The sequence below is a fragment of the Puntigrus tetrazona genome, chromosome 17, assembly GCF_018831695.1.
Source record: "Puntigrus tetrazona isolate hp1 chromosome 17, ASM1883169v1, whole genome shotgun sequence".
In the NCBI taxonomy this organism is placed as follows: Eukaryota; Metazoa; Chordata; class Actinopteri; order Cypriniformes; family Cyprinidae; genus Puntigrus; species Puntigrus tetrazona.
The window spans coordinates 17,860,606-17,874,486 of NC_056715.1; the positions used below are offsets into that span (position 1 = coordinate 17,860,606).

Here is a 13,881-nt window from a genome sequence, read left to right on the forward strand (position 1 = left end):
GCCCTCTTGTCAGCAGATGTGAATCCCTCGATGCCAAGAGGTACATTATCTGTACATGTTTCTCGAGCTCTCAGAAGGTTCTTACAGTAATGAAGATCCGGAAGAAGACTGCAGTATGCAGTGCAGAAAAACGTGTGGTTTTGGGGGAATTCTCACAGTAACCCAATCCTTAATTTTCCACCTGGTATTCTCGTAAATAGGGTTTGAATGGTGTTGCAATGTATTTTTGTATTGCATACATTCCAGTAAATGGAAAAAACAGCATGTTCTTCTGGAGAGAGGATGATTAAAAAGTTTCAACATTGTTTTTTTCTCCTCATACTCATGTTGTGCGATTATGTATATTGTGTTTGTTGCTGTATTGCTTTTTTATTTACTTTGTGCAACTGATCAAATCAACTTGACCGTGAATAAAAGTGCAGTTCGACATGTAACAGAAATAATGTTCTTCATATAGTCTATTCTGCCAAATTTAAATGAAACAATTCAATGATAAATAATAAATATTACAACCAGATTAACCACTTAATTGTAGAAAAGATTATTACAATTATCATTTAACCTTTTAAAAGAAATATTAACAATATTTTTCCATGCATAAATTTAACAGTAAACCTTTATTCTCACTCATTCGCATTCACAAAAGTGACAAAACTAATTTGGCTTTACAGGTGCATTTCAATAAATTAGTTTATTTAATTAGTTTATTCAACTCAAATTGTGAAAATTAAATTGTATTGAATTCAGCGATACAAACTAAAATAGTTTAAGTCTTTGGTTCTTTTAATTGTGATGATTTTGAAATTCAACAAAAACACACCCATTCACTATCTCAACAAATCAAAATACCTTCAAAAAAAAAAAAAAACATTTTTAGTGAATTGTTGGCCTTCTGGTAGTATGTTCATTTACTCTACATGTACTCATGTTGGTGCTTTAATTACTGCCTGAATTCAGTGTGGCATGGATGATCAGTGTTGCTGTTATTGAAGTAAAACTGAAATTGTGACCTGGTTTACTGCAATTATCAAATCACAAATCATTTATTGAAACAAATATATGTAAAAATGAAGCCCTAACACTGTGTTCATTTACATGTGAGCAGCTAATGATCCGTGTCTTTAGCATCTCAGAGTGACCGTTCATAATAAATGAAGTTTGAAAATTTGTGAAACAGACTTTTGTACCTGAAAATATTTTTTTAATAACAAATAATATATAACAAATGATAAAAATATGATCTTATATAGATAATTATTTATATATATATATATTTTATTTTTATTAGAAAAATTGCATTTAGATTTCCCCCCAAATTGCGCAGCCCTATTTTCAATGCATATTTTAGAGTATAGTGTCAAGTGGTCTGCAATTGGTTCAAAATAATTCCAATTTGAACGACATTCTGGTAAAACTGTGATGTTATTTCATTAATAATGATTCATTCGGATGGTGAATGAATTATTTTATTCCCTCACTCTCCCAAACAGCAGCAGACAGAGCTGAAAGAGCTCAAAGCAGTGTGAATATTGCAGTGTTGAACTGAATCTATATTTGGAGCTAAATGGTGCGAGGTGAACAAAAATGTTATGTTGGGTTATGATGAGGGTTTGTGCTAATGATCTGTGCAGAGGCTGAAAAGATCTTTCTGAAAGCCTACATGCGGGCGACTGGCAAAGGTCACGAGAGACAAACCACCTGAGGCTATATATTCCCCCATAATTACATGCATTTCCTTTTATAATTATTACTACTATAATTTTCTTGCCTTTTTCTTTCCCCGCATTGAAAGTATTCATTATAAAGCAAGAGCAATGCAATTGTCACCCTGCTCTTTTCCAAAGAAAAAGAACAAAACATTTAGAAGGCTACAATTGCTAGATTTTCACTCATTTAAGCAGTAATTACTTGAATGAGGTGTTTAAAATGACGGCTGGTAAAGCCAGATTTCCGAGGCAAAGAATGCAGGGCTGAAAATGCCAACCACTTCTGGCGGTTCATTAAACTATTCCCAGAAAATTACATCAAAATCAGGAAACGTTATTGCCAATTAACAGAATGTTCCACTGCCTTTAAAATTATAATGCAAACAGTATAACCATAGTCAGTGAACGGGACTGTCTTTTATACAGAAAGGTGGCGGTTGCCATCTACACATTGAATGCATACTGTAATCTATTTTTATGAAGAGTCATGTAGCTCCAGACATTTGATTTTGCCAGAAAACACAATTTCAGTTAGCTGGTGTATTTGTACAAGCGATTACACTGTAGGCGGAGAGGGAAAGTCGTGACACGAGTGAACTCACAGTAAACTAAAGTAAACACATTCTAGAGTTACAGCATTCAGTAACATGAGCGCCGGGAAATCTGTGTGGTCCGGTCTCATCTCAAACGCTTCAGGTATTCAGCAAAGAGAGGGGGGCATGAACTGATCTCACCCCTGCACTCGGTGCCAATTCGTAACATTCTTTTATTTATAAGAATCAATTACTTGGAGGGAAAAGGGGCTGCTTGTTAAATCTCAACAGAAAGCGCCTCCCCTGTGGAGCGTCTGATAATGAGACCACACAGGGAGCGTGTACCGCTCCTGACAGACTCCGGATCCTCCCGAAACGGGTCAGACACACTTCAACTTCATGCTGTGTGTTCGGTGAGATTTGCGTGAGAAATGTACGAGACAGCGTCAGATATCTTTCTAATGAAAACACGTATGATGCTTATAAGAGCTCTTCGGTCGACCTCTCTGTAAAGAGTGATGGCGAAACAATTGCGATGATATAGTGCAACAGCCTCTTCGAAGCATCATATGATGTTGCTAAAAAGAAGTGTATTTGGTGTAATGCAATGTGTTTATGCGGTTTAAAGAGTTAGTTTACTCCAAAATGAATATTCTGTCATAAATAATTACTCACCCTCATTTCATTGCAAACCTGTAAGACCTTCGTTCATCTTCACAACACAAATTAAGATATTTTTGATGAAATCAGAGAGCCATTTGACCATCCATAGAATGTAGTAAAACATTGCTAAAACAGTACATGTGATATCAATGGCTCAACTGTCTTGCGACACTAGAATACTTCTTTCTCACAAAGAAAACAAAAATAACAATTTACTCAACCAAGCTCCACTAACTTATGTCTTCCACCATTTTAGAACACCACAGCGAGAATAACAGTTCCTTTTCAGTCAGTCACTATGACATTACATCTTGAACTGACATCATGGGGTCCCCACCTGGGAAGCCAATCACTTCTAAGCTTAAGAGAAAAGGCCAACAAGAACTGGCATGCCAAGTGGAATTTGCATGCCAAGCCACTCCCCCATACATACGGGTATATAAGACGGTAGTGTGCAACCACTTATTCAGATTTTTGCTTAAACATGCTGAGACGGCATTCATGGATGGTTCATGCCCACATTGTAAGCGCATGTCCATGGCTTTGCTAAGGTCGCAGCTCTCAATTGTTATGAGGCAAAACTCTGTGGCTGTGCTGGTTAGTGGCAGGATTACGGTCAGGAAAGCTCCACCAGACCAGTTTCCACAGACCTCTGATACCTCCCAACATTGCCCCGTGGAGCTCCCGAGAGGTGATGTCGGTCCATCCCGCAGCGGACCCAGTGAGTCTTTTGGGGCTCCAAAGCAGAACAAAATGTGCATCGCTACATCAGAGGAGGGGCTATTGTCTTCTTTGGCTGACAAGGACTCTGAGCCGTTCACCCCAGTAGTGGCTGCTCAGACAGAATCGGAGGCTGAGTTAATGGCCATGCTCCTTCGGGACGTGGGAACCTTTCTGCGATATATGAAGAGCACTATAAAACGTGGAAGGCCTCTTACACTGCCATGACGCTGAGCTTATCACTCTTCATTCTTCACTACTCTCAATGGTGAGGCAGTCAGGGGGAACGTGGACGCTCCCAGGTGTTCCCAGTGCAATTATGCTCTCATAATGCAACCACCTCATAATGCAACCAGGATTGATCTGGTGGCCTGGTTACAAGTGGGATCAAAGTGCTAACCAGTCCATCTCGTTGGCTGATCAGGACTGTTTGACTCAGTTATGCAATTCAGTCCACCAGGTGTCCACACAGGTTCACGGGCATCCTTTTCATCTGTCCACTTGGACACTGATGCCTCTGTCCTTCATGGGGAGATTGTGGTCATATTGGCAAAGGTCAACACAATGCCTCCAGCTTGACCCTTTAACCAAGATTTTATAGTTTTTACAATTTTATAGGGTTCTTACAGTCCTTATTTCATTGTAACCAATAGGAACAGTGGGTTACACGACCAATCCTGATGCCTGGTCCTTTCATCAGCTACTGTTCAAGATGTTAATGCAGAAATGCATTCTTTCATGTGTACATACTCAGGATTTATTTGCATCCATCAACTTAAAGGGCGTAAATTAACACAATTTTGCCTTGACACAGACCGTTCCTTGGTTTGCTTTCAAGGGTCAAGGGTATCAGTATAAAGTCCTCCTTTTCGGGCTGTCCCTGTCTCCCTGTGTTTTTACCAAACTAGAGGAGGGCTCTGCTTTGGGAGAAGTGCATCTTGATGACTGGCTTACAGTAGCTCACTCGCCAGATCTGTTGCGTGATAACAGGGATCTGGTGTCACGACACCTCAGCCATCTGGGGCTTTGAGTCAACTGGGAAGCACTCCTTTGTGCAGAGCATCTCCTTTCACTGGATCGGGGTTACCCCAGAGTGTCACCGTTTTCAGCCCATGGTCAAACCCTACATTCTTACAGGAAGGAATGCTCTTAGAACAGGTGTCAAGGCATGTAGTAGTCAACACAGATGCCTCCATTATGGGCTGGGGCAGCATATGCAAAGGGCACGCAGCATCTTGCTCCACTGCAGTGGCACATCAATTGCCTCGAGTTGGAGACTCCACCCAGGACAATCCAGCACATCTGGAATTGATTGGCTGGCTCAGGTATACCTGTTTGCATCACGATAGCTCCTCCATGCCTCGCAGTTCATACCCATAGGTACAGGGGATCGGTTCAGCATGCAAATTCCACTCTAAAAATGTTTGTGGCTTTCCCTTCTCAATGATTCAATGATTGATTGAATTGGTGGATTTTTATTAAATGTGAACCAAAATCATCACAATTAAAAGAACCAAAGCCTTAAACTAGTTCAGACTGGGTGCATTTAATTTAATACACTAGTTTCACAATTTGAGTTGAATTTCTGAAATAAATCAACTTTTCCACAACATTCTAATGCACCTGTATAAGTACACAATAGTTAAGGCCACTTAATAAAGTAGGACAAAGGAAGAAACATGTGTAAATCAAGACTCACGTGCTGAGTGAGAAGGCTGATGTGACTGGATGTGCTGTATTGGCGAGCTGCTTGTTTCTCCACTAGTTTGCGCAGAGCAGATACAATGGCCAGCTGGTTGGACTGAGCCTGGGCCGACAAAGAGTCTGTCTCTTTAAGCAAACCAGCAGAACCAGGTCTGGACTTACTCAAACTGGGCTTCTGACTGACTGTCAAACACAACAGAGATAAAGTGGAAATTAGGGCTGGGCAGTATATCGATATATATATATATTCTTTTTAAGCGATTCGGTATGAACCAATAGCGATAATATCAATATACAGTAGTTTGATACAAGCACATTTGAAATAAATATCTAGGGAGGACACAGACTTAGCTGCTATGGAGAAAGCGCATAATACAATTTGTTCTAAACATGTGACAAGCTGTATATGAAGAGTTTTACAAAAACTAAAAATATAGTACCCTTAGTAGTTTAAAGTTTTAAGAGGCCCTGACAGAAAGGCGAGACATTACTTGTGCTGCTTAATGTGTTTGACATGTGCTGTGTACAGGTATATTCTCCATCTGTAAATGTTAGAAAGCCATGGAAATATTTCCATTTGGAATTTTTACTTTGTGATACTCCACTGAAACTTCACAGGCATGTGTAACTGTAATGAAATAAGGTAAAATATTTTTTTTATTTAAAATTTCAAATATTTGTAGTTGGACAACATGTTGAATTTTAAACCAACAAGTAAGTGTATTTGTATGATAGTAAAAATTAACAAAGAGATAATTTTTCCTAAAGTGACTGACCACCATATTTTCTAGGCTGATATAACTAGGAACTATAATCTCAATACAGCGTAATAATCAAGGAACTTCGCATAATATCATTGCTCCTGCTGCAGCCATGAAAAGAAACTGTTTATATGTTATATATTATATAGATTTATTTTGGATGCTATTAATCACAATCATTTGACAACACTAGTTTTTAGATTAGAATGTAACGTTATTTGAACCCTTTCTTGCACATCATATATGCCATGGTTACATTCAATTTATTTGTTTAATCAAATACAAAATACAAAGATGAACCGCAAATCAGCCAAAAAACACAAAGATATGAATTTCTGCCCAGTAAATAATTATGAGAAACATACGTGAAGGGGAAGGATTTTAGATTACCGTTTCCTGCGGAGGACGGCCGTGCTGACGTCTGGATGGCTCTGGGAGCGAAGCTGCACGCATGGACCGGACGAGGTGTTTCTCGGGCAGCTGCTGGAGCAGGAGACTCGCTGCGAGCCGAGGCCCATCTGACACACACAGACGAGCTGCTGGCCAGAGGATGCGGCGGCGGCTGGACGTAAGGAGGCGGGAGGCAGTGCTGTACCACGATGTGCTCACACTCCAGAGCTGCATCGTTCGGCTGATCGCTGCCTGACCTCCACACGGCCCTCTTGTTTCTGACAGCAGAAGTGTGAGTCTTGTTTCCATCTCTTGTTTTGTCTCCATCTTGTGATGCTCTTGATTCGGTCTCGGCAGCGGTCGAAGGATTGGGCAGCACTTCAATAACCGTGCCGTCTCCACTTTGGCTTTTCCTTTGGATGTGTCCATTTTGCGAGGAGTTGCATTTGGTTTTGTTCGCTGCGCTACAGGTTTCTGCGCTCTGGGTTAATTGACTGTGGTCCTGGTTTCCGGTTTGAGATGCACTGCTGTCTGTGTCTTGGGTTTTGCGGACTGCATCTGTGTTGTCTGAACCATTCGAGGCGTCTGTGTTCATACACGCAGCAGCTTCATGAAAGACAAAATACATGAGCTTGTTATTATCAGTCAGTTCTGTAGCACACAATAAAAATTTGCACACTTGACTCAACTCTATCAACAACGTTAACCAAAACTGACGGAATATAATAAATGAATGATAGTGTCAGTCTGTCACCTCACATTCACATCATCTAACCATAAACTAACCCTTTAAAAAAAAAACAAAAGAGTCATATTTGCTCTGTTACATATAATAAAAAACCTCTAAAATACTGAAATTATAGGGATAGTTCACTCGCATCGTTCCAAACCCACAAGACTTTGGTAAAACATCAAATTAAGATATTTGTAACGAAATCTGATAGATTTCTGTCCCTCCAACGAAAGTCCATGCAACCAGAACTTAAAAGATCCAAAAAGTCATAAAAATATCTTAATTTGTGTTTCGTTTTATGGGTTTGGAATGACATGGAGCAGAGTAAATGATAACAGACTTTTGATTTTTGGGTGAACTCTTCCTTTCAGACCACCATTTGCTATTTAAACACAATTCTATGACGTGTTCTGCGTCATATCCCACGCGCAGCTGATGAGATGCCATATAAAACATAAGGAAATGTCCCTCACCCTCTCTGTTCTCGTCGCCGGTCCTCTTGACTCTGCTGCTGTCACACTTCGTGCCCAGAAACACGCTGGCGGACTTATTCTTCTGTGTGTAGAACGTAAGGACTTCCTCCAAGTCATTTTCACTGGAAGAGCAAGCAAAATGACCTTTGTCTATCACCTTTCACCTGGTAAAGCATGCACTCTAGACGCACCACACTGACCTCGCCTCTAGAATGAACTCCTGGAAAACACTGGGGTTGATGCAGCGATCCTTGTCTGGAATCTTGTCCAAACTCTCCACCATTTGCTTGGTTTCCTGAGGGTTATTAAACAAAGTTGAATTAAAGGTCATGCATTGCTTTTGTTTTTGGTTTTTTTATAATGCTCCCTGAGCTCCACTTAAAATGTTACAAATGCTGTTATAATTTGGAAATAGCTGCTCATTTTCCATAACATTCGGTTTTAAGGTTGTTTTTTTCATGATTTAATTACAAATGCTTGCACAGTTATAACTCTCAAAGTAAACAATGCAGTGTAAAGTTTTACAGTATAGTATCAAATACATACAGGGGTTGGACCAATCAATGAACATCTAGCCAATATTTCTGTATTAGGGAGTTTTGCTATGGGATGATTTTAGACTCCAAATGAATAAAAGATGCTTACATTTTATGCATGAATGTTACTAACCAAATACCTTAAATTAAATGATTTGTACAAACACAGATATGAATGCAGATAAAAAGTTCAGTTCTGCATTAATATATCATAAATTATTTATGTCTTAAGTCCATCTTGTTTGGTTCCTTTGTTCATTTTCCAAGTTTCCGATAGACTCGAAGAAGACTTCAGTGTAGGGCGGGGTGATATAACCAAAATAAAGATCTTGATATCAATCGATATTGATCATTTTTTTTTATTTCTTTGCCTTATTGTGGAAGATGTAAAAACCAGACAGTTGATTGTGGATTTAAGCTACGGTCAGAATTCTTTACACTTTTTCCCAGTCATTTATCCTTAACTTCAACTGAAAAAAATGAATAAATAAACAAATTCTTAGTTCTGCATGGGCTTATTAAGATTGTTTCAAATCAAAAACAGGCTTGTGTTGCCTGATAATATCAATAATATAACATCTTTTCATCTCTTAGAAATACACATTTGATAGTAGCTTGAGTTGGGATGCAGATGCACAATAATGTTCATTATAAAATCAGTAATATCTGTCAAATTTGAGCAACCTCATTTTTATATTGTGGAATGTAATTATTCTGGCTGTTTTTTTAAATATTGGTCTTCCGTAGTAGCATACATTTTAGTATAATCCCACAAAACCACTAAACGCACTAAACGCTATAGGTTAATCACAAATGTACTGTAATTATTATTTAGTTAAACCTCCATCAGTACATTCAGAACACAAAAGAAGGGATTTTAAAGAACCTCGGGGTCCGAAGAGCATCGGAGCCCAGTGACTGTAACCACGTTTTTAAATAAAACTTTCTTCCTTCATGTTACACAGACAAAAGCAAGTAATCCAGGTTTGGAACAACATGAGAGAGAATAAATGAAGTGAACGAAATGTTTGAGTGATTTTTTTTGGTTGTTTACTTGTACTCTAAAAACTCTAATAATGCCGAACAGAACTTTTTTTTATTCACAAACATATCTGTATTTGTCCAAATCGCTGCACAATCATTTAATCCTGAATTCCACAGACTTAAGTTGAAAGGCATTTGTTTGTGGTTGGTGTTAGGCATACGATGCATGCAGTGCAATAATAAATCCTCATGCATCTATTAATTATCATCAGAACATCTGCAGGCTGCCTCAGATCTCGATGCCCCAGCTGCTCGTCTTTTGAGCAGCGTCTGTGTTTAAAGTGAAGCGTTCCATGTGTGTTGTTTTTGTGAAGTTCTCTGTGGTTCATTTTTGTGGAAAGAGGGCCTTGAAGGTGACTGCTGAGGTTTGCTGTCGCTTTGCTGCAGTTGTTCTGTGTTTTTTGGACGCAGACCTTTTAATATCATTCTGTTTTTGTCCACCGTTCTTCTTCACTGATGGTGTTTTGCCACGTTTTGTGAACTCGCTCGCAGTCCTAACCATAAAAACGTCTGTTTAAATGTTTACAGACACTTCTGAGACTTCTGGCCTGGAATTCATGGATCTTACAAAATGCATCCTCACAGACAAAGAAAAGATCAATAAGTGTTTGTTTTCTTTCACTGTAGCAAATATTATCTCCTACTATATACCAGGATGTTCACATTATTTTTTCCAATCACTGTATCAGTAAGCCGAATGTCAAAATAGAAGTCAAAATCTGCACAAGCTAACAACGTAGAAAATAAAAGAGTTTCTCCTGAACACTTTCAATATAAGGCCCGATCATTTGGGTGGAAAATTAAACACTCAATACTTATCAACCTGTAACAGGTGAGGCATTGGACTTAACATGTTATCTCATGCTTGTGTGTTGCGACATTACTCTGATAGAGCTGTTGGCACTGCGTCGTGATTAAATAAAGGTCTTTTTACAAAGCCTGTATCTGCACTGCAAAAGGAATCCATTGTAAAATACAGCAAACAGTGAATTAGAAAAGACTAACTTACCGATGACATAGAACACCACTTTTCAGCACCCTAGCAACCATCCAAAACACCATAGCAACCAGACATTTCTAACGGTTTTCAAACTACTCTTACATAACCATCAAGCCTCTGCCAAAATGCCAGAGCAAACTGCACAGGGCCTATAAAAGCTTCAAACTAGCTATTTCGGCTTTGCACTGACCAAGCGCTGTTTGCTAGTTTTGACTTGTGACTGGTCCACAAACCTGGTTGTAGAGCTGTATGAAGTTTCCGAGCTGATGGGAGAGGATGCGCTGGCGGTCGGACAGACGCAGCTGAGGGCTGGGCTCCTCCAGACACATGTCCTGACGCAGGTTACTGCTGGCTCTCTTCAGAAAGCGAACCACCAGCTCCTGCAGAATCACACACGTTAATAAGGCAGCTACAAAACAGACGTTCAGCGTTTCTGTAACATCACCACAAACATCAAATAACTCGTGTCTGCTACAGATGAAAAGCCAGCCTGCTTTAATGAAGCGCACATTTACATGCATTGAGCAGAGGCTTTAGTCTAAAGAGACTTACTAAAGACTTACCTGGGGTTGATTTAGACTAGCTGGTAAAGATATGGACAAGTAAACATACAGGTTCCCAATCACCACTGGTAATTTAATAAGTAACAATTTAATAATGAACATATATATTTCCTTTTATGTGGAAACAACACCAAGTCTCTGTGCAGAAATGATGAGCAATACATAAAGTGTTTGCATGCATATTCATGAATCTAAATATCAAGAAAAATATAATAGAGTAACCAGCATTTTCAAAACCTCAACAATCGACGCACATCATCAAAATGATGGCATTTATTGGGTGAACTAACTCTTTTTTATAATTTTTTTTTCATGTTATATTCGTCAGGTGCTACGTGAAGCAGACATGGTTTACCATCTGATCGTGCTCCTTCTGTGTCCAGGCCGGGCCTGTGTTGGCTCTGCTCTCGGTCAGCAGGCGCAGCTGGACACGGTGCAGGTAAGAGGAGAAGGCCATGCGAGCTTGAACTTTACTGCACCAGCCATGAAAGAAGAGAGCAGAAGAAACTAAGCAAACAAAATACAACCTATTTCCAGTTTCATATGCAGAACGAAGCCTTTTGAAGGTTGATTCTTTTGAGAACAAAAGCACTTTTTATACATAACAACAGTTATTTCTGTTACAAAGATGAAATTACACTCTTAAGCTTTAATGTCTCCATCTTGTAAACCTGCTTCATGCTGTTCGGCTCCACTTTGAAGACTTTTGCGTAAATTACAGCAATCTGAGAAATGAACTTGCAGTTAAACTGATGAAGTTTGATGACATGCATGTTTATGTGCATCATTGTATACCCACATGTTTATAGGTCAGTCATAATTAAGAAAAAAACTTAACTCTACACTTAAAGCAGTTATAAAAAATTATTTGTAGGAATTAATTGCAGTGAAATTTCAATCTTCCAATGATTTTTGGTTGAAAACATCTGTATATATACTACCGTTTTGGAAGTTTTTAGTATAATATATTTTGAACCATATTAAAATTGCATGTTTTTTAAATGGTAATAATCATATTTACGATTATTTTACTGTATTTTAATTTTGAAAAATGTGGCCTTAATGAGCATAAAAATTAAAAAACTGTTGGTAGTGTAAGCATTTGCCAAAAATAAGCACTCCACCGATCACCACGGTCATATTCATAACACATTTGACAAAACACTGTCAGAGCTTAAATGTTATTTAGGCATAATCCTAAATACTTGCAATCCGCACAATGGCAATTAAGTTGAATCTAATCTAACCAAAGGTTCAACAAAGAATGTTAATTTCGGTGCATCACTGTTTCGCTCCATAAAATTCTAATTAAATTCTGCATCCAGTTTGCCGCCCTTAGTCAAACTGGACGTGATTCAAAGGCATTCCCAATCCCTGTGAACGATGCAAGGGCCAGGTTGTTCGTAGACACTCACAGGAGAACGGATGACTACCGCCGTGCCGTACGTGTCACTGCAAACGAAACCCCGCTCGACGCAGACCTGAGGGTAAGAAATGCCCTCCACGCTGCTCCAACAACCGTGAGCTATTCACATGCTCCGAATGATGAGCAGATAAGCCAGAAAAGCACAACGAAAAGGAAAAGAAATGTTTCGGAAAAAGCCGTCACCCAAAAACAAAGATATACTGTACTGTAACGGCCCCGGTCCCTTCCCGGGCCTGGCAGGCGCAAAGGAATTTCTACAAACTCAGACATGTCATTATAATTCCTCGCTCAAATTACAATTCAGCCTCTTGGACTGCGAGTCCTGAAGAAACTGGAATCTTTATTGCACTTTGGACAGGAGTATGTAATATTCATTAATGTCAGCGTATAAAAAGAGCAGGTCTAAATATTTTTGTAGGGCTATTGCGTAACGTGCAGGGGGAGGGAATACGTTTCAACTGCTTCCAGGACTCCTGCAAAATGTTAAACAAAGGAAAGACAGTCTGACTCCAGCAATTAGGCGGCCAATGAGAGCGAGCCGTTGTACGGCGAGGTCAGGGCTGCTGAGCCGATTGGCCGGCGCAGGAAGAATCCGCTTCCTGTGTGAATGAGACTGTGAAAGTAGCAACGAAAACATGTGAAGGCGTTGGATGAAAAGGACACCACGGCGCAGCCAGAGTCTCAGACTCTCTCAATCCCCAAGCTTCTTTAAGCAGATCCAAGTGTGTGTATGTGTGTAAGTGTGTGTGTGTGTGTGTGTGTGAGTGAGTGAGTGTGTGTGTGAGTGAGTGAGTGAGTGAGTGTGTGTGTGTGTGTGAGTGAGTGAGTGTGTGAGTGAGTGAGTGTGTGTGTGTGTGTGTGTGTGTGTGTGTGTGTGTGTGTGTGTGTGTGTGTGTGTGTGTGTGTGTGTGCGAGTGAGTGAGTGAGTGTGTGTGCGTATGTGTGTGTAGTAATGTGTGTGTGTGCAAGTGAGTGAGTGTGTGTGTGTGAGCATGTGTGTGTGTGTGTGTGTGTGTGTGTGTGTGTGAGTGAGTGAGTGATTGAGTGTGCGTGCGTGCAAGACAGTGAGTGAGTGAGTGAGTGTGAGTGAGTGAGTGAGTGTGTCTGTGTGTGTGTGTGAGTGAGTGAGTGAGTGAGTGAGTGTGAGTGTGTGTGTCTGTGTGTGTGTGTGAGTGAGTGAGTGATGTGTGTGTGTGTGTGTGCGTGCGTGTGTGTGACAGTGAGTGAGTGTGTGAGTGTGTGTGGTGAGTGTGTGTGTGTGTGTGTGTGTGTGTGTAAAGTCTGTGTGTGTGTGTGAGTGAGTGAGTGATTGAGTGTGCGTGCGTGCAAGACAGTGAGTGAGTGAGTGAGTGTGAGTGAGTGTGTGTGTCTGTGTGTGTCTGTGTGTGTGTGTGTGTGTGTGTGTGTGTTCTCGAGCTCACTGTAGCAAGATGGATTCTGCCAGAAAAAATTGATTCCAGCGATATTTTGTTTCTGTTCCTTTATCATTTTAGTTGTGGTGTGAACAATTTTTAGAACTATATCTTTATAGTTATCTTGCTATAAAGCGCATCATTAAGAACTGATCCGTGTTGTGAAAGACCATGAGCACGAACGATATAATTATTTCAATAATCAGAGAAAGAACTT

The 13,881-nt window shown here is 39.9% G+C and overlaps 1 protein-coding gene across 6 annotated transcripts in view; it reads right to left on the reverse strand.

The window, feature by feature from the left end:
- The window catches only part of ttll5 (tubulin tyrosine ligase-like family, member 5), a 77,709-nt gene that overhangs the window by 27,284 nt on the left and 36,544 nt on the right, over window positions 1-13,881 (reverse strand). For all 6 annotated transcript variants that reach the window (XM_043263792.1, XM_043263793.1, XM_043263791.1 and 3 more), the window contains 6 exons: window positions 11,182-11,299; window positions 10,497-10,643; window positions 7,884-7,978; window positions 7,684-7,805; window positions 6,478-7,083; window positions 5,322-5,509 (listed from right to left, as the gene is read on the reverse strand). In XM_043263792.1, the coding sequence (XP_043119727.1) occupies window positions 5,322-5,509; window positions 6,478-7,083; window positions 7,684-7,805; window positions 7,884-7,978; window positions 10,497-10,643; window positions 11,182-11,299 (1,276 nt within the window). The remainder of the gene's footprint in view (window positions 1-5,321; window positions 5,510-6,477; window positions 7,084-7,683; window positions 7,806-7,883; window positions 7,979-10,496; window positions 10,644-11,181; window positions 11,300-13,881) is intronic.